This window comes from Oryx dammah, unplaced genomic scaffold (genome assembly GCF_014754425.2).
Source record: "Oryx dammah isolate SB20612 unplaced genomic scaffold, SCBI_Odam_1.1 HiC_scaffold_25, whole genome shotgun sequence".
In the NCBI taxonomy this organism is placed as follows: Eukaryota; Metazoa; Chordata; class Mammalia; order Artiodactyla; family Bovidae; genus Oryx; species Oryx dammah.
The window spans coordinates 43,547,238-43,574,354 of NW_024070209.1; the positions used below are offsets into that span (position 1 = coordinate 43,547,238).

Genomic DNA, 27,117 nt, shown 5'->3' on the forward strand with positions numbered 1-27,117 from the left:
GTCCCATTTATTCTTTCATTTATTTCATTTTCCGGCCTCCTTTTTAATTAATGGAGTATTTTTATTGTTGTATTTTATCTCCATTCTTGGCTTATTAGCTAAACTTCTTTTTTTTAAACAGTAGTTGATGTGGGCTTTAACTTACCCCCCACTGCCTTTGAGCAGTGTGATGGCAACTCATGGACAGCGCAGAAGTCTTACAGCAGGGTGACTCCTCCCTCCCATCTTCTGTGCTGTCACAGTCATGCATCCTGCTTCTCCATGTGTCATGAGTCCTGCATCACACTGCCGTTAGTGCTTTAAACAGTCAATCTATATTTTCAAGAAATTAAAACATGCAAAATATTCTCTTCTATTTACCCATTTTTTACCTTTCTGACAATCTTCATCCTTTCTGTAGATCTGAGTTTCCATCTGTTGTCATTTTCCTTTCTCTTGAGAATTTTTAATATTTCTTATCAGGTAAGGCCCGCTTGCAGTAAAATTCTTAGATTTTGTGTGAAGATGTTTTCATTTTGCCCTCACCTGTGAGGGACATTTTCATTGGATACAGAATTCTGGGTTGTCAGGGACTTTCCTGGTGGACCAGTGGTTAAGAATTTGCCTGCCACTGCAGGGGACAGGGCTTTGATTCTTTGGTCTGAGAACTAAGCCTGTACGCCACACTACTGCAATGAGAAACCACTGCAATGAGAGGCCCTCGCACCATGACTAGAGAGTAGCCCTGCTCGCCACAACTAGAGAAAACCCAGCAACAAAGACCTAGTGTAGCCATAAAGAAATAAACAAGTTTTGGAAAAATAAAGAATCCTGAGTTATCATTTTTTTACTTTTGGCATTTTACTGATGACATTCTGTTGTCTTTGGTTTACATCATTTCTTATGCCAATACTGTGATCATTTTATGTTTTACTTGTCTGTAATATGTCTTGCCACCCTTGGCTGCTTGTAGATCTTTCTCCATTCTTACTTTTAAATGGTTTGTTCTGATGTGCCTGGGTGTGGATTCCTTTGCTTTTGTTTGTTTGCAGTTTGCTGAAATTCTTGGATCTCTGAGTTCATGCTGAAACAGTTAGAATATTATCAGTCACTATTACTTACAAATTTCCATCCTCCATTCCCTGCTCCCATCTCTTTTCCATCCAGCATTCCCACTGTAGGTATGTTAGACCATTTGGTATTGTGCCAGTTTTTTAAGGTTATGTTATAGTTTTATCTTTTCTATGAGAGATTTTTAGCTTGGACAAAGATATTTAGCATGGATATGATACTGAACAAGTCTTTCTCCCATTGTTTAATCTGCTGTTAATACTTCCTCCCATTGTTTGATCTACTGTTAATACTATTTTATTTTTGATGTTGCATTTTTCCATTCCAGGAGTTTCATTTGTCACCTTTTGTTGTCAAGAGCTTTCTTGTTTCTCTTATAATTCCTGTCACGTCACCTGTCATATGTATCTCTTCTGTAAAGAAAGAGAACATTTTTCTTTTTAACATATTTGTCAGAGTTAAAGTTCTTACCAGCTAGTTCAACATGTGGCTTATATGTGGATCACAGCTAGTTCAACATGTGGCTTATATGTGGATCTTGTTCTGTTGACCGTTTTCTTCTTCCTTGACTGTGAACTGTGTTTTTTTTGCTTCTTTCTGTGTAGTACTTTGGTTGTACAGTTAGGTGTTGTGGATGACACACTGTAGAGGTGCTGGACTCTGTCTTCTTCTGAGGAATGTTGGCCTCTGGTCCAGCAGACACTAGCTGAGTCACTGGCTGGTCACACTCCTCTCTGTTACAGCAGGTCTACTTCAGTTGTGCCTTCAGCACGAGGGAGGATTTCTGAGTGCTGGGACATGATCCTAACTCCTAAAATGAGGCCCATGTAGGTTTTCATGTGTTTTACTGAGTCCTTTAACTTATAGACTTAAAGTCTAAGCTCTCCAGGCTGCCCATTCCAGTTCCCATTTCCCTGTTCATGTGTAGGTCAGCACTCAGCCAAAGACTTGAGGGGTGTGTGTGTGCCAACTGTGGACTCCCTCCTTTCTGGAATTTCCCCTTTCAGCTGACCTGCCTGCCCTTGTCTCCACTGGCTTCTGAACCCAGTAAGACTAGTTCCCTCCTGAGCTCTGTCTGCTTGTACAGCAGTGGCTGGGTCTGCCTTCAGGGGAGAAGCTACAAGGGTGTGTCCCTCACTCCACAGTCTCTCTGCCTTTGGTTGCAGGGACTTGAGGGAACTGACTGTAACTTACCAGCAAGGAGGTTGAGTGTGACATAAGTTACTCTGCCGCGACTGTGAGCTGGAACTCCATCTGTAACTTTGTGCTGTACCTCTTTCACCTGACATTGTAATGTGACAATTTATATCTAAAATTCATCATAAACATCTTTCATGACTTTTACACACCACACTCCATTTTGTGAATGATTATGCCATAGTCTGAGTATTTTCCTGTGTGGGGAAATCAAATATTTTAATGTTATAAATGGTGTCAGGCTGTCATCGTAGGAAGATAATAAGAAATACATGTTTTGAGGGTCTGGACACAGGTTTCTCACAAACCAGTTGTATCCTGGGCGAGGTATAATGATCAAAAAAGTCTTTAGTTTTTTTGATGAATTATGTCTGTGCTTTCCAATGTACCTATACTCTCTCTCAGTAAAACTTTTAAAAACTGTTGCCATTGTTTTTGTTTTCTTGCAGCAAAAAGACAGTCCTCGCTCTTTAACCATGTCTGGCCATGTTGGTTTTGAGAGTCTGCCTGATCAGCTGGTCAACAGGTCGATCCAGCAAGGCTTCTGCTTCAATATTCTCTGTGTGGGTGAGTGCCCAGGCTGTCCAGACTTTTTCATCCTGTTCCTGTGCTCACCTTCTTGTGATGGGCAGTATGGTGCCCATCTGAGCAACCTGAGAGCACGAGTACAGATTTTTCTCAGTTATTTAAGTTCTATCAGTTTTTTCTTAGCCGTGCTGCTTTAAGCTTTCTCTTTGCTCTTTAAACATTACAGTGCCTTCTTCAGAGTTCTGAGTAGCTCGGCATACAGGACTCATTTTTATGCTCAGCTTAGAATGAACCACCTTAGCGTGTACTTCTTTCAGGGACAATCCAGCCTTTGCAATATTTGAAATATTTGGGATTCATGAAACCAAATCACTGTAAGAGTTTACCATTCTGTTCTTCATCCATCCTGTGCACCTGTGAATATGAATATGTATCTGCATTTCTTTCAGGGGAGACTGGAATTGGAAAATCAACTCTGATTGACACATTGTTTAATACTAATTTTGAAGACCATGAATCCTCACATTTTTACCCACATGTTAGACTTAAAGCACAGACATATGAACTCCAGGAAAGTAACGTTCGACTGAAACTAACCATTGTGAATACAGTGGGATTTGGTGACCAAATAAACAAAGAAGAGAGGTACATGCTTTCCTCTAGTAATAAAACAGTTTTTTTCTTATTACAGGACATCTGCCTTCTTGCTCTGTGTGCTGATTTGACTTTAATCTGTAGAAACCCATGCCATTCTTCCCAGGCTTAAATTCTTTAAATAATAAAGCAACATTTTGTTTTTGCTAACAAATTGACATTTTTCTGTCCAGTTGTATATTTTCTTTAGAATAATTTGAATCACATTTTTAAAGTGTGCATGGTAGCAAAATAGTTTTAATTTTTTCCTGATATGACAGTTCGGTGTATATTAAGTGATTTTTACTAATTTTCAGGCAAGACCCGTTTTGTTGAGAAAAAAAAAAAGGCATACATGGGAAATACATAATCATCAAATCCATGGTACATGAATTTTTTTGTGAAGTTCTAACTAAATTAGCCACATTAAGCACTGCAGGAAAGGTGTGATGATTCAATTTTAATTTATATTTTATATTAAAAAAATATTAGGTTACTATTTTTTGTCATTATTTCTCCTATGGTATTACAAAGATGATTTTGACTTAAATATGAAATTTAAGCCATAAAAGGAGGAAACAGACTGGGACAATGACTGTTCGTTCTTTTTCCTTTTTGAAATTCATATATTTTCATTATTAGACGTAGTTTTCTAGGTCCTAAAAGTTTGCTTTAGAGGGAAAATATGTTGCAAAACTGACTCTCATTATGTTTTAACCTGTTTAGCACATTTGTGTATTCTACTATAGATTTCAAGAAACAATTTTTGTGGGCTTTCTGGAAGAAGCAGATAGTGGAGGAGGCAAAGGCCCATGACACATGGCTTTTTTTTAGTTTTCTAGATAGGAATTATGTAAAGCTTTACTTAAATTTATCCTTAGGTATTTGGCATTTTTGATGAGCTCATAAATGATATATTTTACAAATATGTCATTTCCCATTTAATGTGTGGAAATATAATTGATCTTGTACACAGAAACTTCTGTGTATTCTCTGGTTAATTCTAGTTAATGCATCTCTAATAAATTTGTTTAGGTTTTCTATGTATGCAATAGTATAGCCTGCAAATAATGGCATTATTCTTCCTTTCTAATTTGTTTATAAATAAGTTTTATTGATGTAAAGTTTATATGCAATAAATAAGATGCATTGGTTTAAGTATACAACTTAATTTTGACAAATGTGTAGTTTTCTATCTACCACCAAGATGGTTATAGGAAATGTCTGTAGTCTTGGGTCCTCTCCTCACATGCCCACACATCAGTTCTTCCCAGAGGGCGAGGGGCTGCTCTGCAGCCCCAGGGCAGTGCTTTCTCTTGGGGTCAGGCATTTCAGGCAGGAGGATGGATCCAGGCAAGGACTGAGCCTGTCGGCTGTGATGGGCTTTCCTCTGCTTGTAAGTAAATGAGAATAAAGTTGTGCCTCTGTCACCAGTTATGATACTTCTATGTGGGTGTGCCCTTTCCTTACTATGTTAATGCTTTCCACACCACACAAATTTAATTTCAGAAACAAGAAGTCATGGAATTTGACTTAAATAACTTTTAAGTTGCTGATACTCGTGTAGGGTTATACGCCATGTCCAGCATGGTTGCAAATAGATGCTTATCCTCCTTCAGCAGCCTGGCAGGTTTGGGGAGCCACGCCAGAGAGCTCCAGGTGTGAATGAGTGTGAGAGGCACATTCAGTGTCATTTCTGTAAAATCATTTAAGGCACAGGTTGCTCTGATAGTTTCAAAGTACTGCCTTTGTACCTGCACATTTGCACATTTGTTTTATTACTGAAGTTATCTATTTAGCATAGAAGTCAACTGTTTGTTCACTGGTGAAAAAACAGATTTCAACTTTAAATTTATGCAAATGCTTTATCAAGATACCATATCATATTAAATATTTAAATATTTTTTCAGCTACCAACCAATAGTTGACTACATAGATGCTCAGTTTGAAGCTTACCTCCAAGAAGAGCTGAAGATCAAGCGCTCTCTCTTTAACTACCACGACTCCCGCGTCCATGTGTGCCTCTACTTCATCTCCCCGACAGGCCACTCCCTGAAGACACTGGATCTCTTGACCATGAAGAGCCTGGACAGCAAGGTGGGTCTGGAGAAGAACCAATGGTTGCATTTCAGGATTTAGAGTGGACTATTAAATATATAAATATATTTATGATACGTGCATATGTCATAACTATCTCATTCTATAAAACATTTAGCAGAGTGGACTATTAAATATATAAATATATTTATGATACGTGCATATGTCATAACTATCTCATTCTATAAAACATTTAGCAAGTTTCAATTTTAGGATATTTTCCAGAGAAATTCAGTTTGGAAGATGAGATACAAAGAAAAAATGTTAACATAAAATTTCAGTCCTTTTTTAGTGATTAGATTGCATGTCAGAATATGTGTATTCATTTTCATTTAACTATAGAATTTATTTGACATTAATTTTACTTTATGATACTATTAAATGAGAAGAAGCTCACTGATGAAGATTAAGGTCTAAAGTCTCATACAGTAAATTAATTTTAATTTGAACTGTATCCAGAAAACCTATTTTTAATTTCTGAGCCAATGAGCTATATATAAATTCAGGGAGCTGTAAATAATAGTATCCAGAAACTAACTCACTTCAGGTTTTTTTGTTTAAAGGATAAAGACTACACTCTCACACTAAAAATGTCTCCAAGGTTCCCCTGTGACCTCTGACCTGGCTAAGCAGCCTGTGAGCTGGCACTGGGAGAGCATGGGGTCTACCAGGGCTGCCTTCTGTATAGGAGTCAGTGTGGGAGGCAGGCGGTAGGCATTTCAGTGCAGACCAGCACTGTGGTCCCCTGGCTGAGACAAACCTGGAGGAGCTGTTCACCTGATGGGATATTGTAACCATTCAGCCAGTTATCTTCACAACTGAGTCTGATGTGTGGAAATCCACCCTTACTAAAGGGACATGAATGCAGGAGTGGGCAGCTCCATCTCAGGCAGACAGAGCTCCAGGCTGAGGTCTGTGTGGAGTTGTGGGGGTGACTTTCAGGGCGGCTCTACTTGATCTCCCTGTGTTCCTGGCAAGTTTCCACCACTCTGAGCTTCAGTTTCTTCACTTTTAAAATCAAAACTAGGAAAGCAGCTACCTCTGAAAGAGGTCTGAGGGTGATTAAATTGATAGTACGCCTTGTTCTTAAAAGATGACTCCACTGCTCTACATGGGGAATTACCTGTGCAGGTGGTAGTATGTCCCCATCTGCGGGACATCTGCTTTCAGCCTGTGTTGTGTCCTTCAGCTCACTGATGGTGATGAGCTTGGCTGGGAATTCGAAGTGCTCCACACCTGCATTTACTCACACTCTCCCACCTCCAGGGACACTGGGCCGGCCCCCGTGGTTCTTAGAATCCCAGGCGGCACCTCAGCAACAAGCACTGGGGGACTCTGAGGATCAAGGGTTGTTCCTACAGGATCTGAGGGTACACAGTGCAGCAGGTGCAGGGGGAAGAGGAAGGGAGGGAAAAGGGAGAGAGGGATCAGCCTCTATCAAGATCTGAGGGCGGGGCATCTCGGGCTTCTCCAGTTCCCTCTTTGTGGGTGACTTTAAAGCACCCCCGTGGGACCTGGGGCCTGAAGGGAGAGGTGAGTCACCTAGACTTTTTGAAAGGAGTCCTCCAGGAGGGTGGCCTGTTCCTTACCTGATGGCAGCCAGTAGCTGTGTCCTCAGGTGCTGGCTGTTTATTCTAATGGATATCTGAAACAGATGCCTCAGCAGTCAAATGTCAGTCAGGTTTTCGCACTACAATGGGAAAGCTTAATGTCAGCTACATACACTGGGGTGCTTCTGCTATTGATCCTGGTATCAATTAGAAGTATAACTTAGCATAGTTTACTGAATATCTAAGTATATATGATACTGAAATCAAGAACTTGCCATCAAATTTTTATATACTTTGACCAACTTATCTTGAAAGGTGTTTACCCAAAATTGCTGGAAAGTTTATTTCATGGTTAGTTGGAAAAATATCCCCTTTGGAACATATTTTAAGACTAATAAATCCAAATGTACACACAGTAAATCAATGTGAAGCTGGAGAAGAAAAGGATGTTTAAGAATAGAAAAAGAATTGTTTTTATTTCTACTCTGAAAATTATACTGACAGTTCACTCTTTTGACACACGTGACTACTCAGCCTAAAGTTTTTCACTAAAAACAAGCTAATAAATAACGAAAAACCTACAAACCCTTTAATCTGTGGTGATATCACTCCTTGTGGATACATTAATCTTACATAACTGGGACTTCCCTGATGGTCCAGTGACTAAGACTCTGTGCTCCCAATGCAGGGGGCCCAGGTTCATTCCCTGGTCAGGGAACTAGATCCTGCATGCTGCAATGAAGACTGAAGATCCCACATGCCACAACTCGGACCCGGCACAGCCAAATAAATAAATATAAATATAAATATTTTTTAAAAATTTCACAGAACTAGCCTTGCAGGTTAGTCTTCATGTCCCTGCGTCTCTTCCACTCTGGCCAGTGATAGGACTTTTAAATAATGCTGAAAAATTAATTCAAGTCGTGAATGTTTTTAGTTGGTATCCATAGAACTTCCCTCTGTCGACATGTGGGTAAGATTCTGACAGTAGGGTCAGATCAGATGCATTCACTGGGAAAAGGGGCTTGCTTCAGTGAGAGGCAGAGGAGGCCTGTGGCCTGACCCATAGGTCTGCTGAGATCAGTCACCAGATTACTTAGTGCTGAGATTATTAACAGATAAAAATTCTTAGTGAATTATGCAGGTGATTTCAGCTCATCTCTTACATTCTATTTATTTTGTGTATGATAGAATTGTAAGAGACAGAGGGGAAAATGTGAGATTTCCGAACCTGACTTCAGATACAGGATGAATTTTGTAAGAGCTCTGCTTCTGAAAAGCAGTTATTACCAGGCCAGCATTTGCAGGAATGGCTGTGTAGGGCTGTCTGGTAAGAATGAAGTGGTGATTTCTACATCAGGAGCCTTCAAGCTTTTCCTTTGAAGGGCCAGGTAGTACATACTTCAGGCTTCACAGGTCATGGGCCTCTGGTGCAACTGCTCACTTCTGCTGTTAGAAGAATGAAAGTGATCACAGGAAATACATGATGTGTAATGAGTGGGCCTGGCCGTGTTCCAGGTACTCTTTACCTATGTAAACAGGCGATGAGTGGACCACAGTTTGCCTGTCCTAAGGAAATCTGTCAGAGCTTGAGTGGTTTTGAATTCAGAAACTTTGTTATTAAAAAAATAAATCCTCGATCATTAGATTTTGTTTTTCTTTATTCTTAATAGGTGAACATTATACCAGTGATTGCCAAAGCAGATGCAATTTCTAAAACTGAATTACAGAAGTTTAAGATCAAGCTCATGAGTGAACTGGTCAGCAATGGTGTTCAGATATACCATTTCCCAACAGATGATGAAACTATTGCTAAGATCAATGCTTCAATGAATGTAAGCTCTTAACTGAATAATTGTTTTATATACAAAAAAAGTAACATTGCTACTACATTTGTGAGCATTTTTCTTCCCTATTTTGACCTAAATGAAGTGATACATTTGTGAGACTGGGATTCTCCTTCTGTGGAACCATTTTTTATCTCCTTAGTAAGAGTCCTTTCTGTCCTAAGGACAGGAGAAGATGGCACAGCCTCCCTCTTGAGAGACTTTACAGGGAGCTTTCTAATCTGGTATTTAAGCTCCTCCCTTACAGTGTCACAAATACATGTGAAATATTCACATAACTTTTGTTTTAATATAGAATATATTTAGTATATATTTTAATTACACATAACAGTATGATTAAAGATAACTAAGTCCTTTGTGTTACTTCAGGCTACCAAATTTCTTAAATACTTGGTTGGATTTTGATGGATCAAAGGTTTTGGAGTTCTTGTGGAACTTCCTAACTGCCCTGAGACTATTAACTTACCTATAAAATGGGGCTCCCCATTTTCCTGAGACTGTTAACTTACCTATAAAACAGGGATCACTGTTGTAAGGAGACAGCTTTGTTCACTGCTTGGCAGTGACATTCAGTACCTGTTCATTCCATTTCTCCTCTATTCCTTTTCTGATTTTTTCACTTTGTCCATATTAAGATACTTAAACTAAATATATAAAAAGCTAACTTGTATAAAGGAAGTGATATTAATTCCTGTGTGTTAAACTCTTTATATCTGATTTTTTGTGTGTGTGCACCTGGAATACGTTTTCAGAGGGTAACAATTAAAAGATTACACACTGTCAATCATTAAATATTAAACATAATACTGTTTACATTAGATTTTTCCCTAAATTAATTCTCAGTGTCTGACAGGACAGTCTCCTCACTGCCATTAAATATAGCCACTGTGTCTTTTTTCACAGTCTTCCTTTTGTTATGCTGTTTCTTCCTATTCTGCTTGCTCTGTCTCCAGCTTGGTTGTGTCTTCCTGCCACAGAGATCTCTCCCTCCTCTAAATTTCTGTAACATTTGTAGTTAGCATAGTTTGGGACTTAAATACTACTTGATATTGGTGTTATGTATGTATGTATACCCTAAATATAGTTATATACTTTAGTTATATGGTATGTATGTGATTTCTTCAACATTGTCTTTTATACCCAAGATCATGAGGTAAATGATATCTGTGCTAGAATTCTTTTCTTTGTATTCTTATAGCAAAGTTGGAATGCATGTGGGACATTCTCAGTAACTACTTTTCTCGGTAGGGCCTGAGGATGACTATAGAACAGCTGGCATGTATTCACAGGGCAGGTTTTATTTTATTTTATTTTTTTCACAGGGCAGGTTTTAAAAGCTAAAGCATAGCAGACCATTTGACTTTAACACACTTGTCATTTCGTAAATGTCCTTTTCTCTGTTGTCATTGGTATGAGATGTGATTGATATGCTGGCTCCTTTCCAGGGACACCTGCCATTTGCTGTGGTGGGAAGTATGGATGAAGTCAAAGTTGGAAATAAGATGGTCAAAGCTCGCCAGTATCCCTGGGGCGTCGTACAAGGTAAAGGAGATCCACGAGGACATGTGTACTTGTCTGACAGTCTAAAAGCTGCATTTAGTGCATCCTCTGAGGTGATGCTTATTTTGGGTTCTGACTAGCTGTCAGAAGGGCTGGCTGTGTTCTGTTTTAGCCACGTCTGCAGAGCCAAATCGGAGAAGGCAATGGCACCCCACTCCAGTACTCTTGCCTGGAAAACCCCATGGATGGAGGAGCCTGGCGGGCTGCAGTCCATGGGGTCACTGAGAGTTGGACACGACTCAGTGACTTCACTTTCACTTTTCACTTTCATGCATTGGAGAAGGAAATGGCAACCCACTCCAGTTCTTGCCTGGAGAATCCCAGGGACGGGGGAGCCTGGTGGGCTGCCGTCTATAGGGTCGCACAGAGTCGGACACGACTGAAGCGACTTAGCAGCAACAGCAGCAGCAGAGCCAAATAGAGCCTCCCCACTTCTTGTGTTAGACCAGTTAGTTACCTGTCAAGGTGTGCTAAGACACTCAGAAGGTGGGAACCACTAGCTGGGTACTTTGAACAGAATTTGAGTGTAAATAGTATTGTTTAAACATTGTATATAAATTAATTACTAGATAATTCTGGAACACAATAAACCTTATAAATTTATATATTTTTACTTATCAAAGTATTGCCAACTATTTCCCAGTCAGCCAGCCAAATGAAGATTTTTAGCATGTATCTAACATTGCAATGAGTATGAAATTAACTCTCTGGTTCATTCACTTATGGTACTTACTAATGGGGAATAGACTACCCCTGCTGATAATGGTTTCTCAGTGCTGTTTTTTTAATTGACAAATTTTTTAATTAGTGGAAAATATTTACAAAACTTAACATTTTTAATGTTTAGAAAATATAAAGATAATTGTATTTACAATTATTGGTCACAGTCAGGTACCTGACTCAGGACCACAAATGTGGCATCGTGTTGGACAAGGATTTGATAATCACAGCATGCACAGATGGTGTTGCTGAATGTGCAGAATTTACCATCTTGAAGTTTTACTGAAAAAATGTTACATACTCTTCTCAGGTGGTATGTGAAATGTCCTGAGGATGGTTTATAAACTGGTAACAAAATATTACTGAAATTACTGGAGCATACAGTAACAGACAGAATGTATTTCTTTCCTGTTTCCCTTGACTACCAAATTTAAGCCAGCGCTCTAGTCTGTTAATGAGCACTGCCTATAATTTGGTGTGTGTGATACAAGAAGTGCTTCCTTGGCTACTTGGGCAAAACAGCCATAGCTCTTCGTCAGACTGATCATTTTGCTGTTGCTTATTTCAATATGTTTTCATTTACTTATCCATTCAGCAAATACCAATTGTGTGTCAGGATTGAAAGTCACTATTGGTATTTTCTATCTCTCTGGCTAGTGGAGAATGAAAACCACTGCGACTTTGTCAAGCTCCGGGAGATGCTCATTTGTACAAACATGGAGGATCTTCGAGACCAGACCCACACAAGGCATTATGAGCTGTACCGGCGCCACAAGCTGGAGGAGATGGGCTTTATGGACGTGGGCCCAGAGAACCAGCCACTCAGGTGAGCAGCCAGCCAAGGAAGGAGTGGGTGGCGGGGAGGATGGTACCTCTTTTTCTGTCCAGGATGACGGGAGAATCTCCCACATCATGAAAGACCACTTAATAATGATTTATTATCACGCTTTCTATGCTGCTTGAATCACTGGAAGCCTTCTTGCTCTTGGAGGTCTCCAAGTCCTCATCTGACTCAGGGCGTTAAGTAGAAGGAAGAACACAGGGTAGAATTTCAGGATTTCAGTACCTCCTGAAATGGAAACCAAAGGAAAAAACTCTCATTTGATTTTTTGTATTTGAAAAAAATGAAAGTATATTATTATTTTAAAAAGTTGCAATATGAATCATTAAATAAAACTATGAAGCTGTTGTCTTTCATCCTGATGGAAGTTCTGGAATGACTAAATGTAGGAAAATTTCTTATAAAGGAAGCATGAACATTTTTGTGGGGAGTCAGAGATTAGACTAAAGATATTACCATAAGTTACAGGAACTGTTAACTGGCTCAGTGGTTAGAGCATGAAGTGTTGTTGGAACTTCTTTTGTTATTTTATATGCTGCTACACTCCTGAGGTCTTTTTTTAAAATTAAACTGTGCAAACGTGCTAAATCAGGTTTATTTTTATGTCACATTCCTGAACAATTCTGCTCAGGACCAGCACTGTTTTAAATCTGCTATGGGACCAAGGGTTCCTCGGCATCTCATTACTGACTTTGCAGCCCCTCCCTGGTGTCCTGTCTGCACCAGAGCAGACACCATGGGAGGGGGGAGCCCTGGAGCCAGCTGCCACTGCACGTGACCTTCGGGAAGGTTTAGTATCAGGTGAGGCTAAACTTAACACTTTTCCATTCTACAGATTAATGACTGTTTTAGCTCTGACAGCATAATAAAATAAGAATTCTACATATCTCACCCTCCTCACCAATTTTGGGCGTGCTATAACAGACTGGTTCTAGTAAAGTGATTTTCTCTGCTGAAGAGAAATTGTCCAGCACTGGCATCCCTAGTGTTTCCCAGAGGTGGCTTCATTTCTCATTCTTCCAAGTCTGAGGTTACACAGAGGTCTCTGTGTGCACAAAGGAGAAAAGAGATAGATCAGTCATCAGTCACCTGTAGGTGATGTAGAAATACAGGCTCGGAATTTCTGGATATGGAGCCTAAGAATCACACTTAAGTTAAAATCTGCATCCAGCCCTTTGTCAGGTATGTCCTGCTGGTCAGTGGGTAGATGTGCCCCATGGGATAGAGAGACCCTGCCTGTGGAGGGCCCCAGGGTGGGGCGGGAGGAGGACACTCCTGCCCTGTTATGATGAGCAGAAGCTGGGCATGAGGATACCCAGGCGGGAGGCTTCTATGGGCATCCAGGCATAAACACAGGGGCTTGGTAGTGGTGGGGGGGGTGGAGTGGTCAGATGCATGTTTACCCTTCCAGGGAAACTGGAAGGTGGACTTAATGGGACTCAGGAAGGGAGAGCTGGGCCGTATTGAGGGGGACCGGGTTGTGTTGTAGCTGTACAGCAGTGTGATATAGTCCAGTCATTTCTTTTGCCATTCTCAGAAGAGCAGGCCATGTCAGTCATGATTACGGTGCTGGCCAGGGCTTGCAGGTTCAAAGGGAGAAAACCAGCAGTTTCATTCTACTGCTGGAGTGGAAGCATGAACAGACCATTTCCAGTCTTTCTTCCAGGAAAGTGAGTTGTCTAATGGGCCCAGACCTGTGCCCGTGTCTTGGCAGGGTGGGCATGAGCCTGACTGGCTGTCCCACCAAGACGCCTCCTGTGGGGAGAAGTAGCAATACAACAGGAGACAGGTGGTGGGCAGGCAAGGTGAACAGCCATTCTTTTAGTATTTCTTCAGTTTGGGGAGCATCTGTACACTGGACAGGTGGAGAATGGGAAAGGAGGCTCTTCAGTGGATGGTAGGTAAGAGGGCAGGAGCAGTGGCTATAGGCTGCTCGAAGAGGATGGATGGCAGAAGCAGGAAGGATAAGGACTCCATTCAGGGAGTGGGGGGCCTGCCTGCTGCCCAGGAGCCAGTGGGCCTCTACCCTGCCCTGGCCTGCAGTCCTGACAAGATGAGATTCTCTGGGCCAGGCATGCACAGTATCTCTCCTCTTCATGCTTTCTCATTTGTGGATACACTGTTGGATAAAATTTCTGTCATTCTTTCTAGTCTGGGGTCTTAGGAAGGATTCAGGAGTGTGGTTTCAAGAACGTATATTCCTTCTTTTGGGGACTCTTCCCATTTATTTCGTGTGTGTGCAGCAGCAGTCACTATAATTTGGTTGGCATGTAAAATCTGTCCCTCGATATTGTATCAACTAGAAAAATGAGCCTGTCTGGATGACCTCTTCTTTTTAAGGCCCCGCTTCCTCCCTGCAGCATCTTCATTTCCTTTCACTGACAGGTTGTGTGGAGTTGTGATTCATGTCCCAGTCTACCCACGCCAATCTCGTGCTTGTCATGAGGTTCAGGTAATGGTATTGTGTGTACCCTTGAGGTCTTAATTAACTGATCTTTAATTATTTAAACTACATGAAGCATGCTTTTATAAACCTCAAATCCCTAAGCTACTTTAGATGAACGTAACAGTCTTGTTGATTATCACTGCTCTAGAGTTTGGAAGGTCGATTTGTGTGGTATTTTAGAGTTCCTTAAGTGTCTGGCAAAATTTCTGTGTCATACACTTTGTTTCTTTGGAACTCTCAAGAAGTAGTTCCCTTTCTGTGTTTGGCCTACAGCAGAAGTGGGGGTGCTCAGTAGTCCTGGGAGAGCTGGACCCTGAGCTCACAGATGAGGTCCCAAGAGAGGGATATAGTGGTTTTCCTGACAGACACAAGCACCTAGGGTGCTTTTTCTTTGGTTTTCAGCTTTGCCTTAAATCAGTAATGTTTGCAACTAGCATATATGCCACATTAAATACAGCAGCAAGAGAGCTATTTTTCATTCCCAATCCATGGCAGTCAACAGTGGTTGCATAAGTTTCACCACACTAACTGTATAGACCATCCTTGCAGATCCTCTCAGGGTTTCGTTACCACCTTTTGAAAGACAGTGTGGTTCCTTCCTTACAGGTGGCTCTGTAAGCTTCCATGTCATGGTGGGCGCGTGTAACAGATGGAGAGCACATCAGAACAGTGCTTCCCTTTACCTTCTGCTGAGGCATCATTTTAGGCAGGATTTATCGGGGTTAGGAATGTGGGCTTTGGAGCAAGTCTGACCAGGTTCCAGCTCCAGCTCTGTCCTTGCTAACTCTGTCCCTCTGGGCAAATGACCTTACTCTAAGCGTCAGCACACTAACCCTGCAGGACAGTGTTGGTGTCTGTTCTTCAAGGTGCCACAGGGATTAGTGAGAGTCCAGACCAGTCCCTGCTGGCAGCAGCTATTCTCTTAAGTGTCTGGTCTTTTCTCTTTGTCAAGTGGCTTGACTTTCCTCCTGAACAACTCAAGGGCTTGTATAAATAAATTTCTGAGATTTTAAAAGTTAGATTTGACATGATTTAGATACATTATTTAAACCAAATTATGTCTTTAAAAGCTATCAGTCCAGTGTAGGACCACTGAAATCTGAGTGAAGGTGGCGTGACTGATTTAGAGGCTTCTTTAAAATAAGACCAAAACAAACACAGAAAAAACAACAAAAAAAAAAACCTCATAAGAAATAAGATGCCTCCTTGAGATCAGAGGCATTGATGTGATCATCGAGAACACTGTGTATATTTATAAGCTTTGCTTCTAAAGACAATGTATAGGATTGTTCCTCCTTGGAACACATGCTGTAAGTACCACACACTCATGCTCAGCTGTGAGAGCTAATATGTAACATTTCTTACTCTGATTTTCCTTCAGTTCAGTTCAGTTGCTCAGTTGTGTCCACCTCTTTGTGACCCCATGGACTGCAGCACGCCAGGCTTCCCTGTCCATCACCAACTCCCAGACCTTGCTCAAACTCATGTCCATTAAGTCAGTGATGCCGTCCAACCATCTCATCCTCTGTCATCCCCTTCTCATCCTGCCTTCAGTCTTTCCCAGCATCAGAGTCTTTTCAAATGAGTCAGTTCTTCTCATCAGGTGGCCAGAGTATTGGAGTTTCCATTTCAGCATCAGTCCTTCCAATGAACACCCACGACTTATCTCCTTTAGGATGGACTGGTTGGATCTCCTTGCAGTCCAAGGGACTCTCAAGAGTCTTTTCCAACACCACAGTTCAAAAGCATCAATTCTTTGGTGCTCAGCTTTCTTTATAGTCCAACTCTCACATCCATACATGACTACTGGAAAAACCATAGCTTTGACTAGACGGACCTTTGGCGGCAAAGTAATGTCTCTACTTTTTAATATGCTGTCTATGTTGGCCATAGCTTTTCTTCCAAGGAGCAAGCGTCTCTTAATTTCATGGGTGCAGTCACCACCTGCAGTGGTTCTGGAGCCCCCAAAAATAAAGTTCTCACTGTTTCATTGTTTCCCCATCTGTTTGCCATGAAGTGATGGGACTGTATGCTATGATCTTAGTTTTCTGAATTTTGAGTTTTAAACCAACTTTTTCACTCTCCTCTTTCACTTTCATCAAGAGGCTCTTTAGTTCTTCTTCGCTTTCTGCCATAAAGGTGATGTCATCTGCATATCTGAGGTTATTGATATTTCTCCCAGAAATCTTGATTTCAGCTTGTGCTTCATTTAGCCCCACATTTTGCATGATGTACTCTACATATAAGTTAAATAAGTAGGGTGACAATACAGCCTTGACATACTCTTTTCCCAATCTGGAAACAGTTCATTGTTCCATGTCCAATTCTAACTGTTGCTTCTTGACCTGCATACAGATTTCTCAGGAGGCAGATAAGGTGGTCTGGTATTCCTATCTCTTGAAGAATTTTCCACAGTTTGTTGTGATTCACACAGTCACAGGCTTCGGCATTATCAATAAAGCAGAAGTATGTTTTCCTGGAACTCTCTTGCTTTTTTGATGATCCAGCGGATGTTGGCAAATTGATCTCTGATTCCTCTGCCTTTTCTAAATCCAGCCTGAACATCTGGAAGTTCACAGTTGAAGCCTGTTGAAGAATACTGTTGAAGCCTGGCTTGGAGAACTTTGAGGATTACTTTGCTAGCGTGTGAGATGAGTGCAATTGTGTAGTAGTTTGAACATTCTTTGGCTTTGCCTTTCTTTGGAATTGGAATGAAAACTGAATGATTTTCCTTAAATGTATACAGTTCTAGCCATAAAAGATTTATTTCTCTGGTTAGACAAGATTAGTAAAATTCCTAAATTTTATCACATTTTAAATCTATTTAGCTATAAAATATTTTCATAAGCAGTAGAAATTTCTAATCATGACACACCTGGAAAGCCAGTTTATTGTATTCCCTGTTAAATGTTGGGACGTTCTCTCAGTGAGCTGTGATGGAAGGGCTCAGTGCTTCTGCATGTGAGGAGGTCTGTGGTTCCTCTGAAATTTCACAGGTAAGAGAGGCCCTTGCCATGGAGTTCCAGGAAGTCCCTGCTTTGTGGGCTACACTGGCCCTACTTCCCTGCAGTCTCTGTCATTAAATAAACATTTATGAAGAAACCACAGTGTCAGAGAGCTCTGCTGGACAGCTGGATTACAAAGATGCTGAGCTGGTGGAAGAGAGATGCAGTTGGGGTGGGAATGCCCAGGAAGAGGTATAAACAAAGAGCCATGGAGTGTTGGAGGGAACAGGGGATTCCACCTAGGGAGACTGGAGGCGGATTCCTGGAGGGATAGGACTTGTGGGGCAGAGTGAGGGCAGGGCAGCAGGCAGTGGATGGAGCAAGAGATGCATGCCTGAAACCTGAGGAGGAGAGGTCTGTTTGCAGGATTCTGCAGTTTCTAAAGTGCTCTCATTTTGCAGATAATATAACTAATGCAGAAGGAAAAGATAAAAGAGATCTCTGTTTTTGGTGGAAAAATCTGAGGAGTGGCAGGAAGAACAAAATGAAAGAAAGATGAACCCAAATCCTCGAGCTCAAAGATTATTATCATTACAACAGATTATTACAACAGTGAAGGCAGAAAAGCTCAAAGATCAAGTTGGGCTGAACAATGTGTCTGTAGAAATCAAAACAAGCCTGGACTGAGATGATGTTGGGGTCCCAGGCTGAACTCCCAGATCCTGGTGATCAGGACGAATAGAGGGGAGGACTCCAGTGAGGTGGATGGAGGAACCCATGTGGGGTGAAACAAGCACTTCTGGGAGTGCTGGCACAGCAGGGACCCACAGACAGACCCGCGCTCCCTGAAGGAGGTGGGCTCTCCCTGCCTGCAGCCCTCTGGAGGCACACACACGGTGACAGTCATGAGGCTTAACCTGGAAGTTTGAATGTTTGCAGATTTCTACATCATCTTGCTAACATGAGAGTAACACAAATAACTTTTCAGTCTTCAGGAGACCTACGAAGCCAAGAGACACGAGTTCTATGGTGAACGCCAGAGGAAGGAAGAAGAGATGAAGCAGCTATTTGTGCAGCGTGTGAAGGAGAAAGAAGCCATCCTGAAAGAAGCTGAGAGAGAGGCAAGTGTGCTGTTTGCTGTGATTTCTATTTGGGGTGTCCTATTAACCTGGGAATCTATCACAAGAATTAACAGATGGTTTTGATGACGAGCTGTTCTTTAAGAGTAGCTATTCTAACACGTAGTCTTTGGATGCAGAATTTTACCAAGGGAAAAAAAAAAATCACAGGCTGAAAACAAAAAGTTTTGCCTTTGTGAACAAAGTGTCTTTGATTAGAAGTGGTTTATCGAGTGCTGGTAGAGGACTACATTACCAAGAAGGGTTTCAACTATTTTAACGAGGAGGCAGAGATGCTTTAGCTATGGTTTGATAAGCCCTTTTGAGTTTTGAGAGTCACTCACACTGTTGTTTGCTGGAAGTGGGTAGCTCAGAGCTGTTGAGTGTGAAGTTAGGCTTTCTGGGGGAGGTGGGTGGTCCAGGTGGCCTTTGGGTGGCCTTGGCACAGAGTTATCTGCAATGAATTTTGTTTGGTTCTCTTTAGTTGTCTGCTTGTGGTTCTTCAAGGATAAATTTTACTTTTACTTGAGTTAAGGTATCTTCTGTAGACTTAACTGTGATGGCTGCATCTAAGTAAATGGATTCTAAGTTAAGGTGAGGATCAAAAAGGCAGAGCCGCAAAAAAAACTTCTGAGAGAAGACAGAAATGTTAATACAAATGAACTTGCTAATATGAGAGTTCCTGAAGAGTTATTTGTTGTTCTTGTTCAGTCACTCAGTCATGTCCAACTCTTTGAGAGCCATGGACTATAGCACAGCAGGCTTCCCTGTCCTTCACCATCTTCCAGAGCTTGCTCAAACTTCTGTTCATTGAGTCAGTGATGCCATCCAACAATCTCATACTCTGTTGTGCCCTTCTCCTCCTGTCTTCTATCTTTCCCAGCATCAGGGTCTTTTCCAGTGAGTCACTCTTCGCATCAGGTGGCCAAAGTATTGGAGCTTCAGTATCAGTCCTTCCAATGAATATTCAGGATTGATTTCCTTTAGTATTGACTGGTTTTATCTCCTTGCAGTACAAGGGACTCTCAGAGTCTTCTCCAACACCACAGTTCAAAAGCATCAATCCTTCGGCCCTCAGCCTTCTTTATGGTCCAACTCTCATATCCATACATGACTACTGGAAAAACCATAGCTTTGACCATACAGACTTTTGTCGGCAAAGTAATGTCTCTGCTTTTTAATATGCTATCAAGGTTGGTGATAGCTTTTCTTCCAAGAAACAAGCATCTTTTAATTTCACAGCTGCAATCATCATCTGCAGTGATTTTGGAGCCAAAAGAAAATGAGGTCTGTCACTGTTTCCATTGTTTCCCCATCTATATGCCACGAAGTGATGGGACTATATGCCATGATCTTAGTTTTCTGAAGTTTTAAGAAAACTTTAAAAAGTTTTAAGCCAACTTTTTCACTCTCCTCTTTCATCAAGAGGCTCTTTAGTTCTTCTTCACTTCCTGCCATAACGGTGGTGTCATCTGCATATCTGAGGTTATTGATATTTCTCCCAGCAATCTTGATTCCAGTCTTGCTTCATCCAGCCCGGCATTTCACATGATGTACTCTGCATAGAAGTTAAATAAGCAGGGTGACAATATACAGCCCTGACGTACTCCTTTCCCAATCTGAAACCAGTCTATTGTTCCATGTCCTGTTCCAACTGTTGCTTCTTGACCTGCATACAGGTTTCTCAGGAGTCAAGTAAGATGGTCTGGTATTCTCATCTCTTTAAGAATTTTCCAGTTTGTTGTGATCCACACAGTCAAAGGCTTTAGTGTAGTCAATGAAGCAGATGTTTTTCTGAAATTCTCTTGCTTTTTCTATAATCCACCAGATGTTGGCAATTTGATCTCTAGTTCCTCTGCCTTTTCTAAATCCAGCTTGAACATCTGAAAGTTCAAGGTTCACATACTGTTGAAGCCTGACTTGGAGAATTTTGAGCATTACCTTTGCTAGTGTGTGAGATGACTGCAATTGCGTGGCAGTTTGAACATTCTTTGGCATTGCTTTTCTTTGGGATTGGAATGAAAACTGACCTTTTCCAGTCCTATGGTCACTGCTGAGTTTTCCAAATTTGCTGAGATATTGAATGGAGCACTTAATAGCATTATCTTTTAGGATTTGAAATAGCTCAACTGGAATTCCATCACTTCCACTATCTTTGTTCCTAGTGATGCTTCCTAAGGCCCACTTGACTTCACATTCCAGGATGTCAGGCTCTAGGCAAGTGATCACTCCATCCATCGTGGTTATCTGGGTCATTAAGATCTTTTTTGTATTCTTGCCACCTCTTAGTATCTTCTGCTTCTATTAGGTTCATACTGTTTCTGTCCTTTATTGTGTGCATCTTTGCATGAAATGTTCCTTTGGTATCTCTAATTTTCTTGAAGAGAGCTCTAGTTTTTCCCATTCTATTGTTTTCTTCTGTTTCTTTGCACTGTTCACTTAGGAAGGCTTTCTTATCTCTCCTTGCTGTTCTTTGGAACTGTGCATTCAGATGGGCAAAATGATTGTCTAAGGAGGTCTTACAAATAGCTGAGAAAAGAAGAAAAGCAAAAGGCAAAGGAGAAAAAGAAAGATAAACCCATCTGAATGCAGTTATTTGTAATCAAATTATCCATGAGAACATGCATGCATGCTAAGTCGTGTCAGTCATGTCCAACTCTTTGCGAGTCCATGGACTATTCCCCACCAGGCTCCTCTATCCATAGGATTCTCCAGGCAATACTGGAGTCAGCTGCCATGCCCTTCTCCAGGGGATCTTCCCAACCATTTCTTGCCTTTCCTGCACTGGCAGGCAGGTTATTGCTAATGCCACCTCGGAAGCTTAATTTAACTATACAAACCTATTTTTTAAAATACTCTGATAGTACTTGCTATTTAAATAAACCCAATAGTAAATGGTTTTGTAAGTTTAATAATGTACAAATATATCTTGTCTATAATTTGATCTTTATTTTCAAAAAGTTCAGACAATGGGAAAGTGAAAGTATAGGGTACCCATGTCTATCCCCATACCTAGATTTAGAATGAACATATCACCATCTTTAGAGTGTGTGTTTTCCTGGCTGCCTGAAGGCTGGTGTAAACATCAAGGGCACTTCATGCATTTCTGAAGCTCAGGTGCCCTCTCCTCCATAACCATGGTACCAGTATTACACCTAAGAACAGTAATAGCAATGCCACAGCCTAACCTGATCATCAGTTCATAATCAAATTTCTCCAGTCATCCCAAGATTATCTTTTGTTATTCCTTTCTATTTGGTGATTTTTTGTTTTTGAACCAGAATTCAATCTCAGGTCTAATATTGCATTTAGGTGTTCTGTTTTGTGTCGTCTCTTATTCGAGAACGGTCTCTAGCTTGAGGTTATTTTGAAATACAAACATTGAGGAAGACTGTGATGAGTAGGAAACTGTGCTGGCTTTTCTTCTGATTAGCATACATTTCTCTTGTAAGAGTTTCTCATATATCATGGTTCTCAGAATTTTAATTTTTAAAAGCCCCTGTAAGAATATTTGGGCTTCCCTGGTGGCTCAGATAGTAAAGAATCTGCCTACAATACAGGAGACTTGGGTTCAGTCCATGAGTTGGGAAGATCCCCTAGAGGAGGGCACGGCAACCCACTCCAGTATTCTTGCCTGGAGAATCCCCATGGACAGAGTACCCTGGCAGACTACAGTCCTTGGGGTCACAGAGTCAGACACAACTGAGAGACTTTCACTTCACTAACTTCTTCAAAACATCTGTTAATTATTCATAATTATCCATGAGTTACACATAATAAAGGGATTCCCTGGTGGGTCAGATGGTAAAGAATCTGCCTGCCAATGCAGGAGACACTGATTTGATCCCTGGGTAGGAAAGATCCCCTGGAGGAGGGCATGGCAACCCACTCCAGTATTCTTACATGGAATCCCGATGGACAGAGGAGCCTGGTGGGCTACAGTTCATGGGGTCACAAAGATTTGGACATGACTGAGCAACTAAGCACAATTTTGCTCAAATGTGTATTACTTAAAAGCAAATTGAAAATTCAGGGTGACCAAATGGTTGAAAGAAAAAGAAGTATTATTTGTCACTAGGTGCTTTGTACATTTTTTTAAAAATGATTCAAACACTGTATTGTATTAATGATGAAGTTATGAGTTTAAAGTTGTCACAAGAGTGACAACTTATAATTATGTAGCGATGGCACCCCACTCCAGTACTACTGCCTAGAAACTCCCATGGACAGAGGAGCCTGGTAGGCTGCAGTCCATGGGGTCGCGACTGAGCAACTTCACTTTCACTTTCCACTTTGATGTACTGGAGAAGGAAATGGCAACCCACTCCAGTGTTCTTGCCTGGAGAATCCCAGGGATGGGGGAGCCTGGTGGGCTGCCATCTATGGGGTCACACAGAGTCGGACACGACTGACGTGACTTAGCAGCAGCAGCAGCAAGCTTACAAATAGTAGATTAGGGGCCTGTTTTATTCATATTACAATAATATTAAGAAGTTCCCTCATGACCAGTTTCATCCTGCAAAGCTGATAGGTTATCATCCATACTTTATAGAGTCAGGTCTGGTGAAGAAGGGCGTCTGGGGTCATCAGTAGTCATGTGAGTGATGATTCACTCAAGAACCATCAGTGAGCTTCCCTTGTGGCTCAGGGACAAAGAATCCATCTGCCAATGCAGGATACATGGGTTCCAATCCTGATCCAGGAAGCTTCCACATGCCAAGGAGCAACTAAGCCCTTGTGCCACAACTACTGAGCCTCTGCTCTAGAGCCAGAGAAGTCACTGTAGTGAGAAGTCCTCACAGTGCAACTAGAAAGCAGACCCCACTCACAACTAGAGAAAAGCTCATGCAGCAACGAAGACCCAGCACAGCCAAAAATAAGTAAAATTTTTAAAAAAGAACCATCAATTGAAGTTCAGATGAAGAAGGACCATATAATTTATCCTCAGTGTTCATGCAGTTTTGCAGAGAGGAGGCTTTTTAGTAATGACATTGAACAACAGATGTAAACCAGGTTTATCTACTGGGTAAACTGGGACATTCAAAGCTAGCTCATCATTAAGACACTGGCAGGTAACCCACAGGATTATCTAAGTCTGAATTAGCTGACCCTGTTATTAAAATACCCCTGCCAATATGGTTATAAACAAATACCTCCTAATTCACCTTATGTATACATTAGGATGATTCTTATGTGGAGTACAGATTTAGCTGAAGATGCGGTGAACATTGGCTAGGTAGAGCAGGGGACACACAGGACAGATGTCATGTCAAGACACTGTTTAAATGTTACCTTTTCTACAACTCTGTCCACATCATTCTAGATGTATAGCCCTTCTTACACCACAAGAAAAAGTACAGTATATATTTATCCTCCAAGTGAAGTATATAACCATCATTCAAATGCTGCTGCTGCTAAGTTGCTTCAGTTGTGTCTAACTCTGTGCGACCCCATAGACAGCAGCCCAGCAGGCTGCCCCGTCCCTGGGATTCTCCAGACAAGAACACTGGAGTGGGTTGCCATTTCCTTCTCCAGTGCATGAAAGTGAAAAGTGAAAGTGAAGTCACTGAGTCATGTCTGACTCTTCACGACCCCATGGACTGCAGCCTACCAGGCTCCTCCATCCATAGGGTTTTCCAGGCAAGAGTACTGGAGTGGAGTGCCATTGCCTTCTCCCATTCAAATGCTAGTACTTCCCAATTTTATACATTAAGTAGGCTTCCCTGGTGGCTCAGACAGCAAAGAATTCACCTGCAATACAGGAGACCTGGGTTTGATTCCTGGGTTGGGAAGATCCCCTGGAGAACAGAATGGCAACCCACTCCAGCCATGGACAGAGGAGCCTGGCAGGCTATAGTCCATGGGGTTGCAAAGAGCTGGACACAACTGAGTGACTAACACACACACACACACACACACACAGACACACACACACACACACACACACACAGACAGACACACACACAGAATAATCTTTCCTGGTTGGGCAGTTGGCTCAGCCATCATGCCCCCACCACACAGAGCTTCACTGGAAACTGTCTTCTAACTGTAAACACCCAGTTATCTATTGGGGCTTCCCTGGTGGCTCAAACAGTAAAGAATCCACCTGCAATGTTCAAGACCCAGGTTCGATCCCTGGGTCAGGAAGATCCCCTGGAAGAGGAAATGACAACCCACTTCAGTATTCTTGCCTAGAGAATCCCATGGACAGAAGAGCCTGGTGGGCTACAGTCCACAGATTGCAAGGAATTGAACATGACATAGCAACTAACACACATGTCTATTTCTTAATTGTTCACTTAATATTTATGCCTCTCCTGTTTCCACAATTACTGTAGATACTTTGAAGTAAACAAGTACAGCTGCACTAAAACCCAGACCTGGAGAGTCCAGAGTGAGTATATGCAGTATATATACTAGGTGTGGCTGAGCCATGGTACTGGGTGCTTCTCAGAGACACTTCTGGGACCCCAGCAAAGTACAAAACTCAGGTAAAAGACACTGGCTAGTCTGGCAAAAAAGGAATGTTGTTTCTGGTATTCACTTTTAAACATAGATACTTTAAAAAGGTCACTGCACAGCAAAATGTATGATGTCCTCAGAAGCTCCTTTATACAAGAGACAGCAGTGTACCATGTGGCCACAGATGCTTCAGAACATCAGTGAGTAGTTTCAACAGCACAGAAGGTCTCCTGCTTTTAACTTTTCAAGTATTTGAAAATGTGTCTGAATTAAAGGCCTTGTAGTGAAAAGTGGAAACACGAGTGAGTGCTTCATGTATGTGGAGTAGACTATTGCTGCCAAAAGCTGTGAACTTCCATGTAATGTAAATAATAGTCAGATTCCGCCTACCCCCTTTTCTAGGCCATTTTTGTCTTTACAGTTTTCCTGGAATTTCTAGTCAACCTCATGAATGACATGTGAAGTACTCTACAGCTTTTCAGAATATTTAAGGATATAAAGTATGTAACCCTGCATTTAAGGAATCCGAGATTGGATTCTACTCACATAATGTATAATAAACCTGCCCTGTAGCCTCCCTTTCCAAGCATTACCCTCCTTTCTGCTCTTCTTCCCAATTCATGGGGGTGCACACATGCTCAGAGAGCTGCCACTTTACCAACTCTTTATAACTTTTTAAATTAATTTATTTTAATTGAAGGATAATTACTTTACAATATTGTGGTGGTTTTTGCCATACATTGACATGAATCAGCCATGGGTGCACATGTGTCCCCCCATCCTGAACCCCCCTCCTTCCCTACCCTATCCCTCTGGCTTGTCCCAGAGCCTCAGCTTTGAATGCCCTGCTTCATGCACTGAATTTGCACTGGTCATCTATTTTACATATTTTACATGTTTCAATGCTATTCTCTCAAATCATCCCACTCTTGCTTTCTCCCACATAGTCCAAAAGTCTGTTCTTTACATCTTTGACTCTTTTGCTGCCTTGCATATAGGATCATCGTTACCATCTTTCTAAATTCCACATATGTTAATATACAGTATCTGTGTTCTCTTTCTAACTTACTTCACTCTGTATAATAGGCTCCAGTTTCATCCACCTCATTAGAACTGACTCAAATGCATTCTTTTTTAAAGCTGAGTAATATTCCATTGTGTTTATGTACCACAACTTCATTATCCATTCATCTGCTGATGGACACCTAGGTTGCTTCAATGTCCTAGCTATATGTTATATATATATATATATGTATATTTATATATATATTTATATATATATATGTATATATATATATATAAAGGCACATGCAGATGCTAAGGCACTGATCTCTCTGGAAGTGACAGTCTCAGGAATACAAGAGTCTTTGGGCCTCACCTCACCTGTTTAACACTATTCTGTCTCTGCCTAAACTCTTCTGTGAGGTTTGCTGGCTCAGCAGACAGCTGCTCTGTATCCAGAGCATTGAATTTTATTAGGAAGCAGCATAGCTCTCTTCTCTCTCTGCCCTCAGCCTCTAGTTTTTAGCAAAGTATTTCCTCAATGATCATATGCCAACTTTTCTATAAACCAAGTCCTGCTTTTTGTATACACATTAGGTTGCTGCCCAGAGCTGAAAATAGAAAATGAAACCAGACCCAGGAATCCCCCCCACCTAAAAAAGTGACTTTTTGATGCAGATTCTAGATGCTGTTCTTGTGTTCTTGGCACACAGCTGATTCATAAGGAACCTGCTAAAGTCCCTAGATTTTTTTTTTTTTTCAGATAAACAATTAAACCAGGGAAATCTGAAATCTCTAAACTTTGGCAAAACTCACTTTAATGAATGCATCGAGTGTATTTAGCATAAATGAATTTTAAAGTGTTATTTCTCTTAGAGACAAAGTTTTTTTTCCTCAATTATGGTGTAGATCCTACTATGGTGAGGGCAGCTAACCCTTAAACCACTGGGGAGTGAGCTGCATAAGTCCATTTATAGGTGGGTGTTTTCACTTACTAAGTCCACAAGACTACGCTGTCCACACTCAGCTGAATCACAGGTACAGAGCTGACTGTGACACACATCTTCAACAGTGTTTGATTTAGTTCAGATTTCAAGAAGGTGAATGACTGTGGAAAAACA

The 27,117-nt window shown here is 41.3% G+C and overlaps 1 protein-coding gene and 2 long non-coding RNA genes across 4 annotated transcripts in view; 1 reads left to right on the top strand and 2 right to left on the bottom strand.

Moving 5' to 3' along the window:
• The window catches only part of SEPTIN10 (septin 10), a 49,768-nt gene that overhangs the window by 18,643 nt on the left and 4,008 nt on the right, over nt 1-27,117 (top strand). For both annotated transcript variants that reach the window (XM_040224185.1, XM_040224184.1), the window contains exons 3-9: nt 2,697-2,814; nt 3,225-3,420; nt 5,319-5,505; nt 8,729-8,890; nt 10,348-10,444; nt 11,840-12,008; nt 18,403-18,535. In XM_040224185.1, the coding sequence (XP_040080119.1) occupies nt 2,697-2,814; nt 3,225-3,420; nt 5,319-5,505; nt 8,729-8,890; nt 10,348-10,444; nt 11,840-12,008; nt 18,403-18,535 (1,062 nt within the window). The remainder of the gene's footprint in view (nt 1-2,696; nt 2,815-3,224; nt 3,421-5,318; nt 5,506-8,728; nt 8,891-10,347; nt 10,445-11,839; nt 12,009-18,402; nt 18,536-27,117) is intronic.
• Nucleotides 23-5,529, bottom strand: LOC120851429. The gene is made up of 2 exons (XR_005718324.1): nt 5,365-5,529; nt 23-1,063 (listed from the first exon to the last, which is right to left on the bottom strand). It is a non-coding gene; the product is annotated as an uncharacterized LOC120851429 (long non-coding RNA).
• The window catches only part of LOC120851430, a 29,224-nt gene continuing 14,207 nt past the window's right edge, over nt 12,101-27,117 (bottom strand). The window contains exon 2 of the long non-coding RNA XR_005718325.1: nt 12,101-12,251. This is a non-coding gene — a long non-coding RNA (uncharacterized LOC120851430). The remainder of the gene's footprint in view (nt 12,252-27,117) is intronic.